The 20,131-nt window shown below is 43.4% G+C and overlaps 1 protein-coding gene and 1 long non-coding RNA gene across 3 annotated transcripts in view; one reads left to right on the top strand and one right to left on the bottom strand.

The window, feature by feature from the left end:
• Dgkg (diacylglycerol kinase gamma) overlaps positions 1-13,333 on the top strand; it is a 190,731-nt gene extending 177,398 nt beyond the window's left edge. For both annotated transcript variants that reach the window (XM_021209178.1, XM_021209177.1), the window contains 2 exons: positions 954-1,014; positions 10,572-13,333. In XM_021209178.1, the coding sequence (XP_021064837.1) occupies positions 954-1,014; positions 10,572-10,670 (160 nt within the window). In that variant the 3' untranslated portion in view covers positions 10,671-13,333. The remainder of the gene's footprint in view (positions 1-953; positions 1,015-10,571) is intronic.
• On the bottom strand, positions 50-10,799 carry LOC110329526. The gene is made up of 3 exons (XR_002380925.1): positions 10,760-10,799; positions 6,311-6,463; positions 50-1,028 (listed from the first exon to the last, which is right to left on the bottom strand). It is a non-coding gene; the product is annotated as an uncharacterized LOC110329526 (long non-coding RNA).
• Positions 13,334-20,131: the final 6,798 nt, after the last annotated feature.

Here is a 20,131-nt window from a genome sequence, read left to right as displayed (position 1 = left end):
GGCTACCTCAGATGCTTCTCTATCCATAAGCATGCAAAGGCCTCCTCCTGCTCATTTTTGGTTTAATTACTAAATGTCTTGCTTTTATTGTGATATATAGTCAGAGTTCACCAGAGAATTACTATATTGAAATCGTGCCTTCCCCTCTTGTTCTATAATTTTCAAAATAGGGAAGCTATCGAACTCAGGTAAGGGCTTGCTGTGCAGTAGCTGGTGATTCTTCACATGCCCTTGACCAGAGGCCTCGAAAGGACTGCCCTCCTTACAAGGCATCGAAAGACAAGTTCTACAGAGTTCTACAGAGCCCACATGCCAGAGGAGCCTTTCCCAAGCAAGAGAGCAACACTTTCTCCTCAACCTCTCCCTCTACACTTGGGGTCACGATTCCTCTAGGTCACTTTCCAAGCAAAGCGCAGTGGACACAAACCGAGAGCAGCGTGCTTCTGGGAGTTGAGTGTGTCTGATGATAATCCTGTATAGCTTAGAGACATTAACTCTTAGATATGTTGCAATCACTCATTCAATGGGGAGGGTAGGCCTTTTCCTACTCCAGAGCGGAGCTTGGCACGATGCACTTTCCCTCTGGCTAGTCTCTGGACTGAGGGGGGACTGTTCAGCAGTGGGGTTGCCATGTTTACTGGCCAGTTTTCCAGGTAGTTTGTCTCTCAGTATGCCCATCACAGTTTCTCAAAGCGAAGTCTGAAGACAGAAGCCAGAGAAATAAATGCCTATGGTAACTCGGAATGCACAGGTCCCTAGGCCTGGCCCCAGGCCAGCCACATCCAGTTCCTTAGCTGGGTTAAAGATTATGTTTTTAGAAGTTGCCGTGGTCTCCGTGAACCGCTCTAAGTGAGCAAGTGATGTCTGCCCACTTCTTCGTCTGTGGTGGGAGTGATGATGGTTCTCCAACACTGAGGATCTCACTGTGGTTTCTTTGGTTTGGGGGGTTCTAGGACTAACAAGCTTCTGCCGATGCAAGTAGACGGAGAGCCCTGGATGCAGCCGCAATGCACGGTGAGTGAGCCAGTCTTGGGGGAGAGAGTGAGAAGAATGGTAATGTTTTACCCCTTGAACACACTGACTAGATAAAAAAAAAAAATCGTTGCATCTCAACGTCAAAAACCAATAACCGCTGAAATTAGGCAGGACGGAGGGAATCTCTACTGCTTATGACTCCGATGAACCTAGGGCATCCAGTTTTGCCCTGTGTCTGAAATCAGATGGCCAGAACATGACAGCAATGGCTCAGCATCCACAAGTGCCACTGCTCTTGCAGAGGACTCTCGAGCTAGGTTCCCACCCACTTTCATCATGTGGCACAGGACTGTCTACAACTGCAACTTCAAGGGAATTCAACAGCTTCCTTGGGCAAGTGCACGCATGTGCACACACTCACACAGACTTTTAAATAATTAAAGTAAGTCATTTTTTAAAATGGAAGAGATCATACACTTTTCCCATGTGGCTCAGTGATAGCCGAAGATAGGGCCTGCCATTCATTTAAATGCAAACACTGATTTTTGAATATACAAATCCTCCCCACATCCTCAGCACACCCACCCTCAGGGTTACTCTTCAAAAACTACAGCTCGCTCTGAAAAATACTGTGAACTCCAAAAACTGGTACATAAGGAGGGTATTAGCCTGTGTGGATGTAACAGACGTCACGGATCTGCCAGCTAGGAGGTTTGCCTGGGTTTGGTTTCCCTCTGAGGAATGAACTCTGGGTGCAGGGCAAGCACCCTACCACTGAGTGACGCTCAGCCTTTGAGGTTTTTTTGAAACAAGGTCTTGCCGGGTAGCTTAGGTTGACCACGAGCTCATAGTTCTGCCTCTGTCTCTGTCTCTGCCTCTAGCCTGCTGGGGCTCTAGGCATAAGCTGCCAATGCCACCACACCGTGAGTCCACACTGGTGATTTAAACATCTGAAGTATATCTTTTAGCCCTTCTGGAGGCTAAAACCCAAAATCAACGTCTTAGCAAGGCTGGTTTCTGGTGTGGTCTGAATCCACCGAAACTAGTGTCCTTAGACATAGAGCTACAGAGCACACATATACGAAGGGAAAATCTTGTAACAATGCAATGGGAAGATATCAAGTTGACTACAAGTTAGAAGATGATTCTTAAAACACACACCTAAACCGGGCAGTGGTGGCACATGTCTTTAATCCCAGCACTTGGGAGGCAGAGGCAGAGGCAGGCAGATTTCTGAGTTCGAGGCCAGCCTGGTCTACAGAGTGAGTTCTAGGACAGCCAGGGCTATTCAGAGAAACCCTGTCTCGAAAACCCCAAAAAACAAAAACAAAAACAAACAAACAAAAACCCCGAAAAACCCCACACACCTAATATATATTAAATATGTTATATGTTATACACACATATATGTTATAGTTTATATGTTATACTTGCTATGTATTATGTATTATATTCATATGTTATATATGCAATGTGTTATATATGCATTATATATAATTTTATTGTACACTGGTACTAAATACTATCCTTTATCAAACATAAGAAATCGAATGAATAATAATAATGCTAATAATAATAATGCTAATAGACAAAGTAAATAATGTTTAATGCAGTAAAATCTTGGACTGGTTCTTTCAACCAAGCAAATCTCATTTTGGAAGAAAAAAGCTGGTATAAGGAATATTAAAGTATAAAAAATTCTAACAAGTGTAATATAAAACTTTAAGGTATATGGATAATGGCATTATTTAATTATAAAATAATGAATAATTTTGATTCTAATCACTGAACAAAAATTGGAAAAAAATCCAACCATTAATGAATAGAAAATGCTTACAAAGACTTATATACAAAATGACCTCAAAACAAATGAACTTCTCAGGGAGGGGGGCTCACGAGGCTCTACCCCTCCCTGAGGATCGATATACAGGTAGTGGTTTCTAGTGGAAGGCAAGACATTGTGCATAGTCAGTGGAAAGTTGCCTGTGCTCCTGTAGATAACTCCGCACTCTGCCCTGTAAGGAGTCTTCATGAGACTCGGCAGTCCAAACAAACAAAAGGCATGGAAGGAGGAGGGAAACTAGTTGGAGGAAGATCTGTGGAACTGAGAGAAGACAAGAGAGCATTGTGGGGTGAATATAATTAAAGTATATTACACACATGTATGGACATATCATAACGAGGGCTGCGGACAGCACTCAGTAAAGTGCATGCCACACAGCATCGCAACCCGAGTTTGGATCCTGGGCACCTATAACAGCCTGCTATTAAAACGCATGTCTGTAACCTGACTACTGGGGAGTCAGAGACGAGAATCCCTGGAACTCTCCAGCCAACCCAGCCAGCCCATGGTAAGCCGTGGACTTGGTCTCAAAAAGATAGGTTAGAGAGTGACAGAAAATACTGATATCAACCCTGGACCTCCATAGGCATGAGTACATACATGCACACACACTACGAGCATATGTCCACGTATGTGTACTTTATCTCTTACATACCCCACGAACACAAAAGAGCAAAAGTAACTGGAAAATTATACCTAAAAATAGAACACTATGAAGTAATATGACTGGAAAAGAATATGATGTAAAAAGTCAAGCCAAAGAAAGTATAGGTAGGTCAGTAAAATATATCAAAAGGATCATTCAACCCTGAGGACACATTATAGGAATGAAAAAGGAAACCTGCTTTCATTGATTTAGAGAAAGAATTTGCACAGTAATGTAAATAGATGACCAAAATCATTCAATCACATTTCTTTTTTTGAAAGATTAATTTTAACTTTAAATGTGTTTGTGTGTATGTGGTATGTGCAGGTGTGTGTGTGCATTTGAGTGCAGATACCCACACAGGCCAGAAGAGGGCAGTGGATCCCCTGGGGCTGGAGTTACAGGTGGTTGTGAGCTGTGTATGGATGCTGGGCACTGAACTAGGGTCCTCTGTAGGAACAATAAGGCATCTCTTCAGCCCAGCATTTCTTCTGTTAGTTAGTTTGTTTGTTTTGTCTTGAGGCAAGGTCTCCCTGTGTAGCCATAGATGACCCAGAACTATGTATACCAGGCTGGCCTCAAACTCACTGAAATCTACCTGCTTCCTAAATGCAGGGATTAAAGGAGTGAGTTGCCATGCCTGGCAACATTATTTAAAATAGAGATTCATAGAATAATAGGACTAGCTAGATGGTGGTGGCCCACACATTTAATGCTAGCACTCCAGAGGCAGAGGCCAGAGATCTCTGAGTTTGGGGCCAGCTTGGACTATAGAACGAATTCCAGGACAGGCAGGGTTATACAGGCAGACTCTGTCTCAAAATACATACATACATACATACAACATACATACATACATACATACTAGAACTAGAAAGAAACTCCTTCAAAATAATGAAAACTTTCTGTCAAACCAATAATAAATATTTTTCTAAATACAAAAACTTCAGAAAAATTCCCATTAAACTCATAGACTAGAAAAAGTGCTAACACTGCTTGGCAGTTCTAGCCAATGCAATCTATGCAAAATATAAAATAAATTTACATATTTGGGAAACAATCAAAACTGGCATTATTGTTAGTGATTGGGACCACAGAAAGCTCAAGAAATCAGTGGGAAACCTCATAACGAATTATTTCAGCAAAGTCCTACAGGAAAGTAGACAAAAGTAATAGCTTTCCTATATACCAGCAGCAACCAATCCAATGAATCTACTAGAAAAAAAATATTATAAGAATAGCAACAGCTGGGCGATGGTGGCGCACGCCTTTAATCCCAGCACTCAGGAGGCAGAGGCAGGCAGATTTCTGAGTTCGAGGCCAGCCTGGTCTACAAAGTGAGTTCCAGGACAGCCAGGGCTACACAGAGAAACCCTGTCTCAAAAAAACAAAAACCAAAAAAAAAAAAAAAAAAAAAAAAAAAAAAAAAAAAAAAAAAAAAAGAATAGCAACAAGTTATAAGATATACAGCTGAACTGTGGGCAATGAGTGAAGATACATAAAAGATGTAAACAGTTTTAGAAATTAAATATGTAAACCTTCCTAGTTTCTTTTCCTGTTTCAGTGATAAAACACTCTGACAAGAGCAACTTAGGGAGAGAGGGTTTAATGCAGCTCGCAGCTCTGGGTTGCAGCGCATCTTAGTGGGGAAGTCACAGAGCCTCTGAGTGCCCTGGTCACACTGCATCTGCAGTCAAGAGCACAGGGTATGCAGACTGGTGCTCAGATGACCAAGACCGGCCTGGGGAATGGTGACACCAGAATGGCTAGGGGGGCAGGGCTTCCCCCGCTCTGTTTATCAAAATACCCCTCCACATGTCAACCTGATCCAGACAACCTGTCAGCTTTTCTGGAATCCATCTGCTCAGCAGTTAAGAGTGCTTGCTGTTATGCAGTGGACTCGGGTTTGGTTCCCAGCATCCACATGGTGGCTTTCAACCATCTATAACTCCAGTTCCTAGAGAGCCGATGCCTTCTATGTGCTTTCGTGGGTACTACATGCACATAGTGTGCAGACACACAGGCAAAACACTCATAAACATACAATTAAATCAGTTTTAAAAATATAAACACAAATGTCTAAGAATTGCAATTTTTACTTCATGCAGAATAACAAAAAGTAGAATTTTCATGAAAGTCCAACCTTTAGTGAGGAGGTGAAAAATTGACTTCATGGGTTTCAGGTTTCACCTGCATGTATGTATGTGTACTGTGTGCATGCCTGGTGCCTTCAGAGGGCAGGAAATGATACCAGATCACCTGGAACTGGAGTTACAGGGAGTTGTGGATAGCCATATGGGTGCAGAAAACTGAACCCATGTCCTCTGCAAGAACAGGAAATGTTCATACCACTGGACCATCTCTTGAAAAGTTTTAAATATGCTACATGACATTCACCAAATGGAATAATTTTTAGACATTGGAAATATAATTTCATAAAATTTTATGGGCTGGGAGTGTAGTGCAGTGGACAGATATCTTCCTAACATATGCAAGGCCCAGACTCACTCTCTAGCATAAGATAAATTAATTAATTAAAGGGTAAATTTTAATTCTAAATTAAATTTTGACATTAAAGCACTGATAAAATAATATCAAAATACAGTAGATTTAGAGGCTGATTTCAACTTTAGTCAAAACATGAAAGTATAAAAACAAACTAAAGAAGTGTACCAAGAAAATAAGTTGTTATCTGTGTGACTTTTAAACTTTTGTTTTATAAATTCTTAAAAATGAACAGGTATCTGTTTATATAGAGAAACAATGTCTTAGGGTTCTGTTGCTATGAAGAGACACCGTGACCAAGACAACTCTTACAAGGACAACATTTAATTGGGTTGGCTTACAGTTTCAGAGGTTCAGTCCATTATCAACATGGCAGCATCCGGGCAGACATCATGCTGGCGAAGGAGCTGAGTTCTCCATCTTGACCCCAAGGCAGCAGCAAGAGAGTCTGCTCTGCAGGCAGCCAGGGGGATTGCGTCCCCACTGGGTGGAACCTGAGCATAGGAGGAGATCTCAGAGCCTATCTACACAGTGACACACTTCCTCCAGCAAGGCCACACCTCCTAATACTGCTACTTCCCATGGGCCAAGCATATTCAAAACACCACAATCATGTACCCATACATAAAATATGTATTTATTAAGAACGTTAGCCTTACTCAGTGCTATAAAATAGCATCTTGTGCTACCAGTTAGGTGGTTTCATTGCTCACACTAAAATCTCAGCATTGGGGGTGTGGAGGCAGGAGGATCACAAGTTCAAGGTCATTGTCAGCTACATAATGGGTTTGAGGCTAGCCTGGGATGCATGGGACTCCCTCTCAAAAAGAAAAATTTAAAAAGAATCTCCTTTTAAAGCTGGATAAGAGTTAAATCATTAAGCTAAAATGGTCACACTTCTTCTACCCAGTAGCTTCCAAAGTTGAGTGTATGTGTGAATGACTGGGATGGGGGCTAAAATTCATGTGACTGGCACATCTCTCAGAGTTCTAACCAAGTAGATCTTTCTGACAAATTCCAGAGAGATAGTGTTTACTGCAGGTTCAGGGACCAAAGCTTGAGAACTACGATGAAATTAAACTTCCCAGATATCAGTAAGCCTCGCTCAGAGTAGCATGGCTTGCCCCTTCTACATCTGAAGCCTATCTTAGCTCGTTTTTTTGTTTTGTTTTGTTTTGTTGTTACTATGAAATGTTTTAAGGAAATCATCTTCAGAGAGAATGGGTTTATTCTGGTTCACAGTTTAAGAGTACGGTGAAGGCAACAGGAACTTGAAACGACTGTTCACCTGGCATCTACAGCCAGGAGGAAGAGATGAACCACCCTGCCCTGCTTAGCTTCCTTCTCCGTTTACACAGTCTAGGATCCCAGCTAGGCTATGCTGCCCTGCCCCACACACACATGATGTGCAGATCTTGCCTCCTTAATTAACATAATCAGGAAACTTGATTCTAGATTCTGCCAAGTTGATCATTGACTGCCCCTGTCTCAAAGGCCTCTCGTGGCTAGGAAACTCTGCTGAAGGAGGATTTCAAGATCTTGGAGAACTGAGAAATATCTAAGGTTTTAAAAACGATCGTACAAACTCTGACAGTCCAGCCCCCTTCTATGATAACTTTAAGAAGGAACATTACCTTAACGTCTCGAATGTCGCCGAAACCATTTCAGATCTTTCAGGTCCAGGCCCATCTGCTCCCCAGCTGACAGGGACAGGCCTGGAGTGCCTCCCTTGTGATTTACAGCGGGTTCACACTCCCATTTGCTCTCGGATGGAAATATCCAGAATGGACTCCCAAGGTTCATTGTTTCTTTTGAAGTCATCAAATGTGATGATTTTTCAGGAACTGGCTTCTGTAAAGCCAATCTCTTACACAAGTGAGACATAGAATTTTGCTCCATTAAAGGAGAAATCACAAGTTGTGAACTTCGAAATATGACACAGGAGTACTGGACCAGTTCTCTGTGTGATGGAACAGATCACGTCGCACTGGAGCCCATCTCTGTCTCTCTTGTTGTGAATCACAGAGACTGAATTCCAGGCCAGTTACCAAGTGAGTTTAGTCTGAGCTTTAACTACAGAAATGTAGTTAAAGTCATGGTTGAAAACATGGGTGTAACTACATCAAACTATCTCCTCAGCAGACTCTTGACTACTTTAACCATTTACCCTCCTAACTTGAAGATAAAAATCTGATACCTTTTTTTTTTTTTACTCAAAATGAAGATATGATTTCATATGTCTCTCAGTTACCTGTAGTAATAAAATCCTCAAACACCAACTTACCACGTAAAAGAGGCATTCCAAACACCCTCCATGACACATTTGTTTAAATTGCAGAGACCACTTAGAATCCCAGCTCTCAGGTGAAGGAGGATCATAAATTTGAGCCCAACAGGGCTACGTAATAAGAGCGTTCTAGGCCATCCAGGGTTACATGGTGAGCCTGTCTTTAAAAAACAAAAAAACAAATGAACAAAAAAAGTTGAAAAACAGATTTGAGTTTCACTTTGTTAGCTTTGGGGGTGCTAACAGATAAGTCATTAGTTCAGTTAGGAGCAGAGAGAGAAAAGGAAAGAGACAAGGACCTTCTGTCGTAATGTATCTGTCACACAGCTGCTGCCCACTTCCCCAAACACGGCCATTCCGAATGCTGGGAAAATGCTTTCTTTCTCTGGGCTGGTTCCTCTTCCTCTGCACATTCCCCAGGCAAGCATCCAATTGGTTCAGGGACACCACAGCGAAGGAGGCAGAGGTCTTCAAACCAGTGTGTGAGCTCAGGAGTGAGAGATTTGTCCCAAAGCCCGAGTCACAAATCTCTGCCATTTTATCATGCCCGATTGCCAGGCCATGGAGCCCCCATCCATGGCTCACCTCCATCTATGCTAGGACAAACGCAACAGCTGCAGTATGGCGCACAACACGGAATGAGGTTTGATGGATTCTTGATCCATTCTCTTGACCGTCTCCAGGCTGAAAGCCAGTGGGACAGTCATTTCAGCTAGCCTGATGGTTCAGGGTTTTTCGCTTCCTTAAAACTGTGAGCCTGACTTACAGAAGAGCCCTCGTGGCTGGACATCCCCACTCCAGCTCACTCTGCTGGCAGCTGTTAATAATTACCCTCATCCTTTTTCTTCTCTTGTTCTTCAGCCGTGTTCTGAGTTTCTGATTACCTCCCGGGAACCCAGTCTCATCATTCCCTTTGAAAGCCCCGTGTCAGTCAACTGTCCAGTCTCCCCCATCCCACGTCCTGTGCTCTCAGCTCAGCATGCTCACACACGGTTCTTCTGACCCATGTGTTCTCTCTCTCCTTTTCCTCCTCACCTGCTGATTGTAAGGGCCTCCCTGTTCTCCTCAGGCCTTCCTTGCTTCGTACTTAGGTGTTTTAGACCCCATGGCTAATCCTACATTAATTTATAATAGATGATGGATTTTTCTCTTCAGTAATTCTTCTTTTTTCTCTATGGTCACGCAGTTACTTTCAATAGTATGGCAAAAACTACAGAAATTAAGGTTCTTAGAGAGACAAACTTCCGGCTTCTGTTTCCTTTAGCGCCTGCTCTCTTTCTCTCCAGGATAAACCTAGCCGATTCCTTCCGTGTTACAGTTTACAGTGGGGTTTCATTGACAGTCTGTCATGTGATCTCTGTGTAAAGACATTGTATCAGTGTTACCCTCACTTTGAAGTCTGACCAGCACTGTTCTCTGAATGACGAATTATTTGTCCACAGTTCTGATCCAAAGAAACAGAAGTACACGGCCCTACACCCAAGTCTTTGAATCCTAAGTACTTCCTGTTCTCCTACAGACCGCCCACTCTGAAATCTATCATACTTGATAAATGTCGATGGAATGATAATGCAGGTCATTGGTGTGGGAGCATCACCAGGCTACATTCAAGTAGGGATTAAGCATTTTGAAAACATGTATATAATTAACGGAACGTTTTCAGGATAAATGTTTTCAGGATATGTGTGTGTGTGTGTGTGTGTGTGTGTGTGTGTGTGTAATAAAAGCTTATCTAAGAAAATAGGGTTGACTTGGAGTCTAAGAAGAGGAAGTACATCTAAGGGACTCACTTGAGAACTGTCTAATGAGGGTGCTTGGCCAGAGGTTAAACTGAAACCTCTAGGTCAGCTGATTGACGTACATCTGCTGCCTGCACTGAAATCGGGCCTGGGAGCATGGCGAGCTATGCCCCCACCCCACCATGTGACCTTTGACTAAGTCTCTGACAGAGTTCTGGGGTCCTCTTCCTTATCCATCCTACAGAGTGCTGAATGAGAAAGTTCCTGAGGTCTCCTCTGGCTGTGACATTCTGACAGTCTATGAATAGCAAGGACACGAGACAGGTGCGAGCTGATTGCCATGTGGGAAGCTCACACCTGTCTCTCCCCGGTGTTTCCGCCCCTCGCTTCCAGCAGTGCCAAACTCCAGCCTCAGTCAGGGTCAAGTTGCCAATTTTGAAACTGTTCAAGGACAGTTGTCCTTCTGCATGAGGCACCTTTGAGTCCAAACTGGCCTTCTTTCTACTCTGCAACTCACTCTGCCCGAAGTTACTAGACTGTGCGTTACCACTAATTGATCCCTGTTTCCTCTTTCAGATTAAAATCACTCACAAAAACCAGGCACCTATGATGATGGGGCCTCCCCAGAAGAGCAGCTTTTTTTCTCTGAGGAGGAAAAGCCGTTCAAAAGACTAAACAATATGCCAACACCAGCTCTACCGAGAAGGGAAAGAAGAATCTACACACACACACACACACACACACACACACACACACACACACACCTGTAACCAGAGGAAGCCAACCCACCTTCCAGAGGAAAGTGTAATCCTGCCATGCAGTCTACCTGTTTTGAAAATGGATCCACTCTTTAACAGAGCCAATACCCATGAAATATTCCGAATGGACTCAGGACCCACGACGATGGGTTGGCTCAGGCAGCAACTTTCACATTCCCACAAGCTTTGGATAGACTTTGAGCCTGCAGGAGACATCTCCCTTTTTCTGTGCCACACTCCTGTAAGGCTCCAGGCTGTAGGTTTCCTGCCTACAGCAAGATCGGATGTGGTCAAGGGAAAGAGCTCCAACCCAAAAAACTTGCACAAAAGTCCTTCTGTACAAAAACAAAACAGCCCTACAGCTCTCCAAGCAGAATCCTTGGCAGGGCTCAGCGAGCACAGGATGGTTTCTTTGCTGTCCTTCAAGTAACAGCTCCTCCCTGAACTTGCAGGGGAAAGCCAAGAGGCTGTGGAAAGCCGTTTCCATTCTTGGTTCCCTCTGCTGTCCATGGGTACTTGTTCGCTTCCTGAAGCATCTCTTGGTGGCTGTTTTGCTTAGAGAGCAAACAAGGCTGCCCGGGGAAGCGTGCTTTAGATGTGGTATTTATTTTCATAGTTCCTATGAACACTTGGGAGGAAGAGCTGAGAAAGTGGACTTTATTTTTCAAATTTGATGTCATAATATTGTGTAAAAAGGAAAGAAACAGAAAAAAAAAAAAACCCATTCTCAGTATTCCCCACTCCTCACTACCATACAAGCCAAAGTGTGTCACTTTGAATCCCAAGCCCTGATGGCAGAGATGATGGGGGTATGGGGTTGGGGGGCTTTGCTGGGAAAACCAGAAGACTGTCACGGGATTCCCTGTTTGCACATCTCACCCTCACAGTGTGGCAGAGGGGCCTTCTGATGGTCTTCTCTATGTACCTATGTAGCGTATATGTTTATATATAATATATAAATATTTATTTACTGCCAGACTTTTCCTGATTGGAAATAAACACAGTGTGGGAACAGAACATGGGAAAGAAAAAAAAAAGAAGGCCCTTACTCTCCCACTGTCGTTTGCTTGTAGAGACACATTTCTCTGGCTGGTTTCAAGGTTTACGAGAATTATCTACATCTGGGGAGCAACCATGAACATGTGCTGTTCAAGCCTCATTCCCCCATTGGTTGATAAGGAAACTGAGTTGTGGAAAAGTTAAAAGACTTCTCCATTGTAGTGTGGATAAGGAGGTTTGGCTGTAAATGTTACTAAGAAGGTCACTAACAAACAGAAGAACCCGCATCTGGGAAAAGGGTTATTTCTTGTCACTGAGGACTGGTCGATGTTGGATCCAGGTTCCCAGCGAGGAACCATCATATAGCCTGTGTGTGGATGGAGCAAACCCACACTAGAAGATGGGAGGTGGAGAATTAGGCTAATTTCCAAGTGCTTTATGGCTTGTCCTACATGGAGAGAAGTTGGCCTGATGTTGAAGGCATCAGACAGATCAACTGATTGAACTACTATGTCATCTCATCATGTCGCCAGATCTTCTTGCCTTGGATACCTTCCTGGGTACATCTGTGACTTCTGTAAGATGTTGCCAACTAGAACAGAAGAGTTTTTGGTCATGCTCAGTGGGCTTCAGAACAGCTGGTGCCAGCGTCTTCCTCCTCTCTGGAGGGCAACTCTCCACAGCATCATTGGTAGAAAGCAACCGTTGCCTCAGCCCCCTGGCTCCCCTGGACCTTCATTTCTGTCTCAAATTTCATAAGAGGAAATCCAGGCCCAGTTTGACATCACTCCACTGAGCTGCCTTCAGTCTTGCCATAGCCAAGGAAGGGAATATGGAGAATCTGTACAAGTTGAGCCCACCTCTGAAGGAGACGCTCTCATCTAGAATCCAGGGCTGAGACTTGGAACCCTCCTGCTCAACAAACATGCGTCTACTGAACAAGGGAAACACTGGGCCACATAAAGAGCATCCTGGTGGGATGCCTGGAGATGTGACCAGCCAGCTCCCGAGTGACGGCAAGTACTGCTTTAGAAGACGCTTGATTCAGAAACCGAGGCAGGTTCACCTTCAAGGTCACTGATTCTAAGAATTTTACAGAAATGTTTGTATATGTTTCAGCTCTGATCCCCCGAGGTCACAGACGTTGAGACAATACTATCAGTAGGTGACACGGATTCCCAGAGACTCGGAGGTTAGATGTTTCTTGAGAGACACGGCCCAGTTCTTTTCAGAGGCACAGAGTATAAAATGTCTTGGCATTGCACTTCTAATTTGTTGTTGTTTAATCTTACCTTACAAATCATCTTTTAAACACCATGGCTGTGGTTTCTTTTTGTGTAGTGCATCATCCAAGGGACCCCCACACCAAGCTCTATGGTTAGCCAGCAAAGTATTATTATTTCCACCCTACAGAGGAGAGGGGGGCTTATTGGTATTTAGCAGCTTCTTCGAGCTCCATGGTGAAGGGAGAGCCTGCTCTCTTCTGTTTTCTCCTGCTCGGATTCTTTCCACGCTGCAGACTTGTTCTCGCCTGCCTTCCTGCTTCCGCCCCACTAGCAATAAAAACAATGAAACCGGAAACCTTTGGTGCACCTTGTCCCTGGGCTGGTGGGTTAGGAACTGTGGTTCAGTGTGGTGTGGTTTTCATGGGGTTTCCCCAGTGAGTTGAGAACCGAGAGAGAGAATTTGTAGGATGATTATATTCAGGTCACAGACCAACTCCTCTCAAGAGAGTTCATTCTACAGATGGAAGAAAATACGTTAAATTCCCAAATAAATTAGGAAATACTTGGCAGAGCCTTACAGAGCCTCCAGACTGGCATTATATAACATGCATATATATATACATATGCACATTATATAAGGTGACATAGTACTTAATGTGCTGTATATATTATGTAAATTACATATTTGTGAGTAATCATGGTAAATATAGAGACCTACTAATCACTTTTTTACACATGTTCAGTGACAGATTAGAAAGTTGCTTTGCCAGAGAGTCTTAAAACTTACTCTCTCCTGCTGCTTTGGTTCCAACTCCTGCCAAAAATAATTACATCAACTTTCCTCATCTCTAGCCCCCTCTTCTCTTAGCCAAACCTCTCAGTTACCTTCTGTCCCAGCTAGGCTGTGCCTTCCTTAATACTACCACAATCAGGATCCATAAAAATACAGAGTCCTGTGGATAAGCAGGATCTAGACTCCCAGATTCCCTATGTCAAAGGCTCACACCTCAACATTCCAAAGCAGGTGGGTGTCTGATGTCAACATTAAAGAAAGGGAGAGGGAACAAGAAGGGAAGGAGGAAGGCGCCTGCCAGCCCTCTGAGGAGGGAAACCATACAGTCATGCTCAGTTACTAGCTCTAGGCTCCATCAGGAATCAGTGAGAACATAGCTCCAAGTGTTTAGTTAAAATTAAAATGATCTCACATATCTAGTCTAAGACTTTACACCCTATCTAAAGCTGTAACTTTCTAGAATATTACTCACAAAACACTAGTATTCCTAAAATGTTGCATGAAAGGGCTGAGGAGATTGCTCAGTGGGAATGAAACCACTTGCTGTGTAAGCCTGGTCCCTCAGTTAGATCCCTGGAACCCACCTAAGGTAAGAGAAGAGGGTTGACTCGGCAGGGTTGACCCCTGAACACCCCACCCCCAGTGAATATTATAGCATATACACACACGCATATCACACAAATATACACAATAGTAGTAATTATTTTAATGTTCCATGGGAAAAAAAAAAGAGTTCTCTGTTCAAACACTAGATACCTTCTAAGAACAACATAAAGAGGCTTGGAGAAATTACAAGGGGGGGGGATATGGAGGGCTGAAGAGATGCCTCCGCAATTAAAAATACTTGCTGCTCCTACAGAGGACCCAGGTTCAGTTCCCAGCAGCTAAGCAGGTATGCATATCCCAGGTTCTAGGGGGTCCTGCTCCCTCTGTTGCCCCCGAGGACACTGATGGCGAATGTGGTACTCATGCAGGCAGGACACTTGTCTTGGTTATTTTTCTATCCTGTGAAGAGACACCATGATGAAGGCAAGTTACAGAAGAGAGCATTTCACTGAGGGCTTGCTTACAGTTTCAGAGGGAAAGTCTGCACGCTAATGGCAGGATCCTGACAAGAGGCAGATGTGCTATTGGAGCAATGGCTGAGAGCTTACGTCTGATCTGCAAGTTGGAGGCAGAGTGACTGACAGAGACAGACAGACAGACACATAGATTGGGGTTGGTGTGGGCTTTTGAAACCCCAAAGCCCACCCCGAGTAACACACTTCCTCTAACAAGACCACGCCTTCTAATTATTCTCAAATAATTCTAACAACCGGGGACTGAGCATCCAAACCTGTGAGCCTAGGGAAAGCCATTCTCATTCAATCCACCACATATAATTAATATATGTAATATTTTTATGTTATATATTTTATATATTATGTTCATATATAAATACATATATATTTTTGTCATATTTATATTATATAATACATATATACACATATATATAAATAAACAAGCAAACAATAAACCATGGAGTTTTCTGTCCCCCTAAGAAAACAGTTTTTAATTGTTCTTGAGTGAACATGGAAGTAACCACTCTCTGAAATAGCAGCCCTAAAAATGCTTTTCGAGGAAAAGAAGCTCAATCTTTAAAACGGTTCTTCATATGTCTGCTTATAATCATTTTTTGCTTTTCTACATGGGGAACATGCATAGGACGATTCTTTCCATATTGCCAAGACTTGAACCTGACTCAAGTGATCCTCCTGACTCAGTTTCCTGAGGAACTAGGAAGACAGAATACCGAGTAGGAATCCCTTCTTTCTTTTATGATAGTATTCATCTTTCCTGTTACTATCTACACATCTTTGAGCAAGAATCAAGGATCTGCACTCTGCCTCTCCAGTGTGGAAGGGACTAGAAAAGAGATTTAAGGGGGGGGGCAAGTCAAAAGGAGATGCAACAGTTGCTGGCACCTGTGTACCCCAGAGAACAAAAACATCTCTAAGGACCAGCTGTAGAGAGAGGAACCTACACCAGAAAGGGCTGCCTGGGGGGCGGGGGGCATACGAGAAAGAACGTGGCCCTGGTTGAGTGATAAGCAAGCTATAAGCCCTTTGCCCTTGCTGGAGTTATTTGATAGGCAGCAACGCTAAATCAGCTCTAGGCAGGGTAGAGGAGAGAGTAGGAGGGCAAAGAAAAGGGGGCAGGGGAGGCAGTAGATCTATTAAGCCCTTATGAGAAAATTTTCCTGGAATCTCTTATTTTCTAAAAGAACGAAAAATGATCCCAAGAGATATTTCTAGATCAATGGGCACTAACCAGTCAGACTAGACTTACAAGGGACAAACTGGTCTAATCCATGTCCCAACTTGAGGACAGCTGGCGATGACTGTGAGCACTCCCTAGCAACTCTGATAGTCCATTAGGAGTAGACTGGATCATGAAGGCCAAAGGAGACTGCCAAGTGTGGTAGGCGCACACAGATTCAGCAGACCTCTCTGAGTTCAAGGCCAGCCAAGGCTACACAGTGAGACCCTGATTCAAAACAAAACAAAAAACAAACAAAAACAACAACAAACAAACCAGAGAAAGACAGACAGACGGACGGACAGACAGATGGACAGACAGATAGACAAGACTAATGAAAATTTCCTGTCACATTCTCATTGGACCCAATTCAGTAGCTTGAAAGTATCTGGGTAAGACCCATGTCAGACTGCAATAACAGGAAAAGCTGCTATTCTGTTCTGTGTATGGTAGGGGCAAATCTTGTGAAGCTTTCAGGAGTCCATTCTCTGCCTCCACCTTGGGATCGAGGGATCGAACTCATATTGCAGTGCTTACATGGCAAAGACTTTTATCCACTGAGCCATCTTGCTGGGTGTTTGGTTGGTTGGTTCGTTAGTTTTGCTTGACATCCCACCATATTGGAGTACATCTTTCCATACTCTGTAAGAGAGAGTGATTTTCTAGAAAAGGACATTCCTATGTGTGTCCTACTTACTTGCTGCCTGCAACGACATCAAGGTCTTCTTTGATGCTCCTTTTAATCCTCAAAGTAGTCTGAAATGTAGACATTGGACTTATTTCACAGACTAGACAGTTAGTATGTAGGAAGGAAAAATTCCTCGTCCCACACACAAAGAGTTGGCATATATATCTGTCTCCATCAAAACCTCTGCTTCCCCACAGGTTTCTGTGCCCCATCATTCTTCCTGAAGTGTTTTCACTAGTGTTCTGAGTCAAGTAGCATGGTGTTGAAAAACTGACATCCTAGCCAGTCAACCTTTGTATAGCCATGTGATCACATGCGACTGACTCATTTCACCTTTAAACTTAACAGCCTCTGTGGACAGCTAGATTCCCCAAACCTCCTCCTTGCTATCTAACTGGAAGTCATCCCTTAATCCTCAGTGTCTTCAGGTTCTACCAGAGTGGGACACTTTTGTTCTGCTCTGTGAGTGGAGAACATCAGAGTCTTTTTAGGCTCAAGTGTCACTGTCAACAGTGACCAGCCAGCATGGGAAATAATTCTGTGGTTGTTAAGAGAGCCAAAAAAAAAAAAAAAAAAAGGCTGTGCATTCGATCCTCGCTAGTGAGCTAGTGGTAGGTGTGTACTGCGCCATCTGGGTTCCATGGAAATGGAATGGCAGGGTGCCTTTCAGAAGCCAAGAGATCTAATGGGAAGAGCCAAAGTGTTCAGAGAGTAGAGAAATCTCTTTCCTCGTGGGCATCTCTAAAGGAAGAAAGGGTCCAGGAAGCCAAGGGGAGTGGGGAAATTTTCTATTTAACCTACTGGACATTTTACTATTGCTACCACCTCCTTCATATGTTGTACAGAATGACAGAGCCTTGTCTGCCAGCCTGAGTCCCTTAGACATCTCTGTGGTGATCTTTTTAATGTTTTTTTTTTTTTTTTTTTTTTTCTTTTTTCTGAACTGCTTGCCAGTACGACTCCAAGTCTCAAGGGGGTCGAAGAGGAGTGTAGCTAGGAGCTCTGGATGCAATGAGAGTTGTAATTCTAGAGGAATCATCAGAATGCAGAGTGCGTGAGTGTGTCAAGGGATGAAGTCTGGAAGCAAAGAGAAACTCATTCAGCATCAAGCTTGCAGTAGGTAATGAGTGGATAGTTTTCAATGCCTAGGTGACCAGCTAACGTGGGTATTTGTCCTTTGGTTCTGGAGTGGGTAGGGGGGGCAGGAGGATGAAAGCTTTCTAACCAACAGCTCAGGAACTTGAAACCACAGGATGTAGAGGGAGCTCATGGGGCCTTTACCCAGACATCTGTTGAGTGATGGATACAGCTAAATATGGATCATCAAAGGACTTTCTGGGTCACATGGAGGGCAGCTTTGTGATTCAGAAAATATGAAATTCAGCGTGTGCAGAAGGGCATAAATATTTGTGATCTACTTCTTGGAGATCGAATTGGAAATGATAGAGGGCAAAAGACAACGCAGAGGTAAATTCACAATGCAGGGAGAGATCAGTAGACTAAAACACAGATTCATGATATGAAGAGAGAAAGAACTAGACTTTTCGGACAGTCGGCCTGGGTAATGTCTCCAAAACTGGAGGAAAGGACTTAGAAGTCCTGAAGCTAGGGAGGAAGGGATGGAGAGAGGGCCGGTTGACAGAAGTGTCTAGGTATTCATGAAATTGTTATTAAACAATGGCTACCTTTTCTATTTAGTCCAAAGTCTATTCCTTTTGAACTTCCTGAGGACCTTACAAAGTTAGTCCATCTCTTGACAATGGGGAGACTAAGCAGCAACAAATGTCACAGTAGTAAGTCCAGGACTCAGATTTCTCAGAAACTGCCCTCAAAACCTGCTGACTGCACCACTGAGAGCTCCTTAGGGCTTCTCTGTGATGGTGACTCACTACCCCACATCGGCTCTGTGTGTGGCATCTGAAGTGAACATGTGACCCTCTCTCTTCCTCTTCTGTAGATCTAGAGTGTGTGGGCACAGGACTGTCTGGGCAGGAGAGCACACACACCCCTCCCCCTCCTCCTCCGCCACCCTCTCAAGCCCTTCCTCCCAGAACCCTGTGGGGCTTTGTGCTAAGAGTCTAATCCAGGAAAGGAAACAGCCAAGAATGGTAAGGAACTCAACCAGATCAGAGTTCTCATGCCACACTAAAGGTCAGGATAAAAGATGCAGAAACCGAGGTAAAGACAAAGACGGGAGAAACAAGGAGATCAATAGTTCTGGAGATCAATAATTGAAAGAACAGAGAATCAAAGTGTCATTAAAAAAAAAAAATCTGTTGGGTAAATCCTAATTTAGATGATGGAAGAGACTGAGCTTTTTCTTTTCCATAACAAAATTATTTTTAAAATGGAATTTTAGGAAGAATTACAAGGTGCAGGATAATGGAACTTCTTTTTACCTTTGATGGCAGAAGAGAATGGAATTTTACAACTCTGCCATATAAGTAGGGATCAATAAAAGTCCATAAAGTCCATGTTTTCTGTTGTAGAAGTACACAGAAGCACTTTTAAGTAAGGACTGAACTTGCTTTGTTTTCCTCTTTTTGATTTCTTTTTTGAAAGAAAATAGATGATAGATAGATATGATAGATAAATCAACAGATGATAGATGGATGATAGATGATAAATTATAGAAGGTAGATAGATAGATAATAGATAGATAGATGCATAGATAGATACATAGATAGACACATAGATGTAGCAATTGGAAGCCATAAAGCTGCAGGATCTCAAGGAAAGGAATAGTAGCTCGGCTTCCTGGCACACGCCCATCACCCTGCCTTACCAGGCTAAGCAGGGAGAACACAAGTTCAAAGCCATCCTGGGTTGCATGGTGAGGTTTTGTCTCAAGAAAGCAAAATAAAGACAGTTTCCCCAGTATTTCCTCTCTCCTCGGCATCCCTGAGGTAAAAGAGATAGAATATTAGATCTCAACACACGATGGTGAGCCATAGACCTGTGGATTAGTGCATCCTCTTGGCACCCGGTACAAGGTAAAGAGGATGGGAAATGGTGTTTTTGTTTTGGGCGTTTTTGGTGGTGGTGGGGTGGTTAGGCAAAAGCCAGGCAATGGTGGCACATGCCTTTAATCCCAGCACTTAGGCGGCAGAGGCAGAGGAACTCTTGAGTTTGAGGCCAGTCTGCTCTACAGAGTAAGTTCCAGGACAGCCAGGGCTACACAGAGAAAGCCTGTCTCAAAAACCAAATCAAAAAGGAGGCTTAGGCAAGTCCGCTCCACCTGCCCTCTCTGCCTCCTAAAGGCCTCACAGGTTGATCACACTTCTTGGAACTAGACCATCAGAGAATCATTTCACGCTCTATGAAAATGTTCAAATACACTGCAGAAATGTTCAAATACACCGTAGCCACCAGTG

The sequence above is a fragment of the Mus pahari genome, chromosome 12 (assembly GCF_900095145.1).
Source record: "Mus pahari chromosome 12, PAHARI_EIJ_v1.1, whole genome shotgun sequence".
NCBI classification, from domain to species: Eukaryota; Metazoa; Chordata; class Mammalia; order Rodentia; family Muridae; genus Mus; species Mus pahari.
Note: the sequence above shows the minus strand (reverse complement) of the source record. Positions and strands in the feature narration are given on the sequence as shown.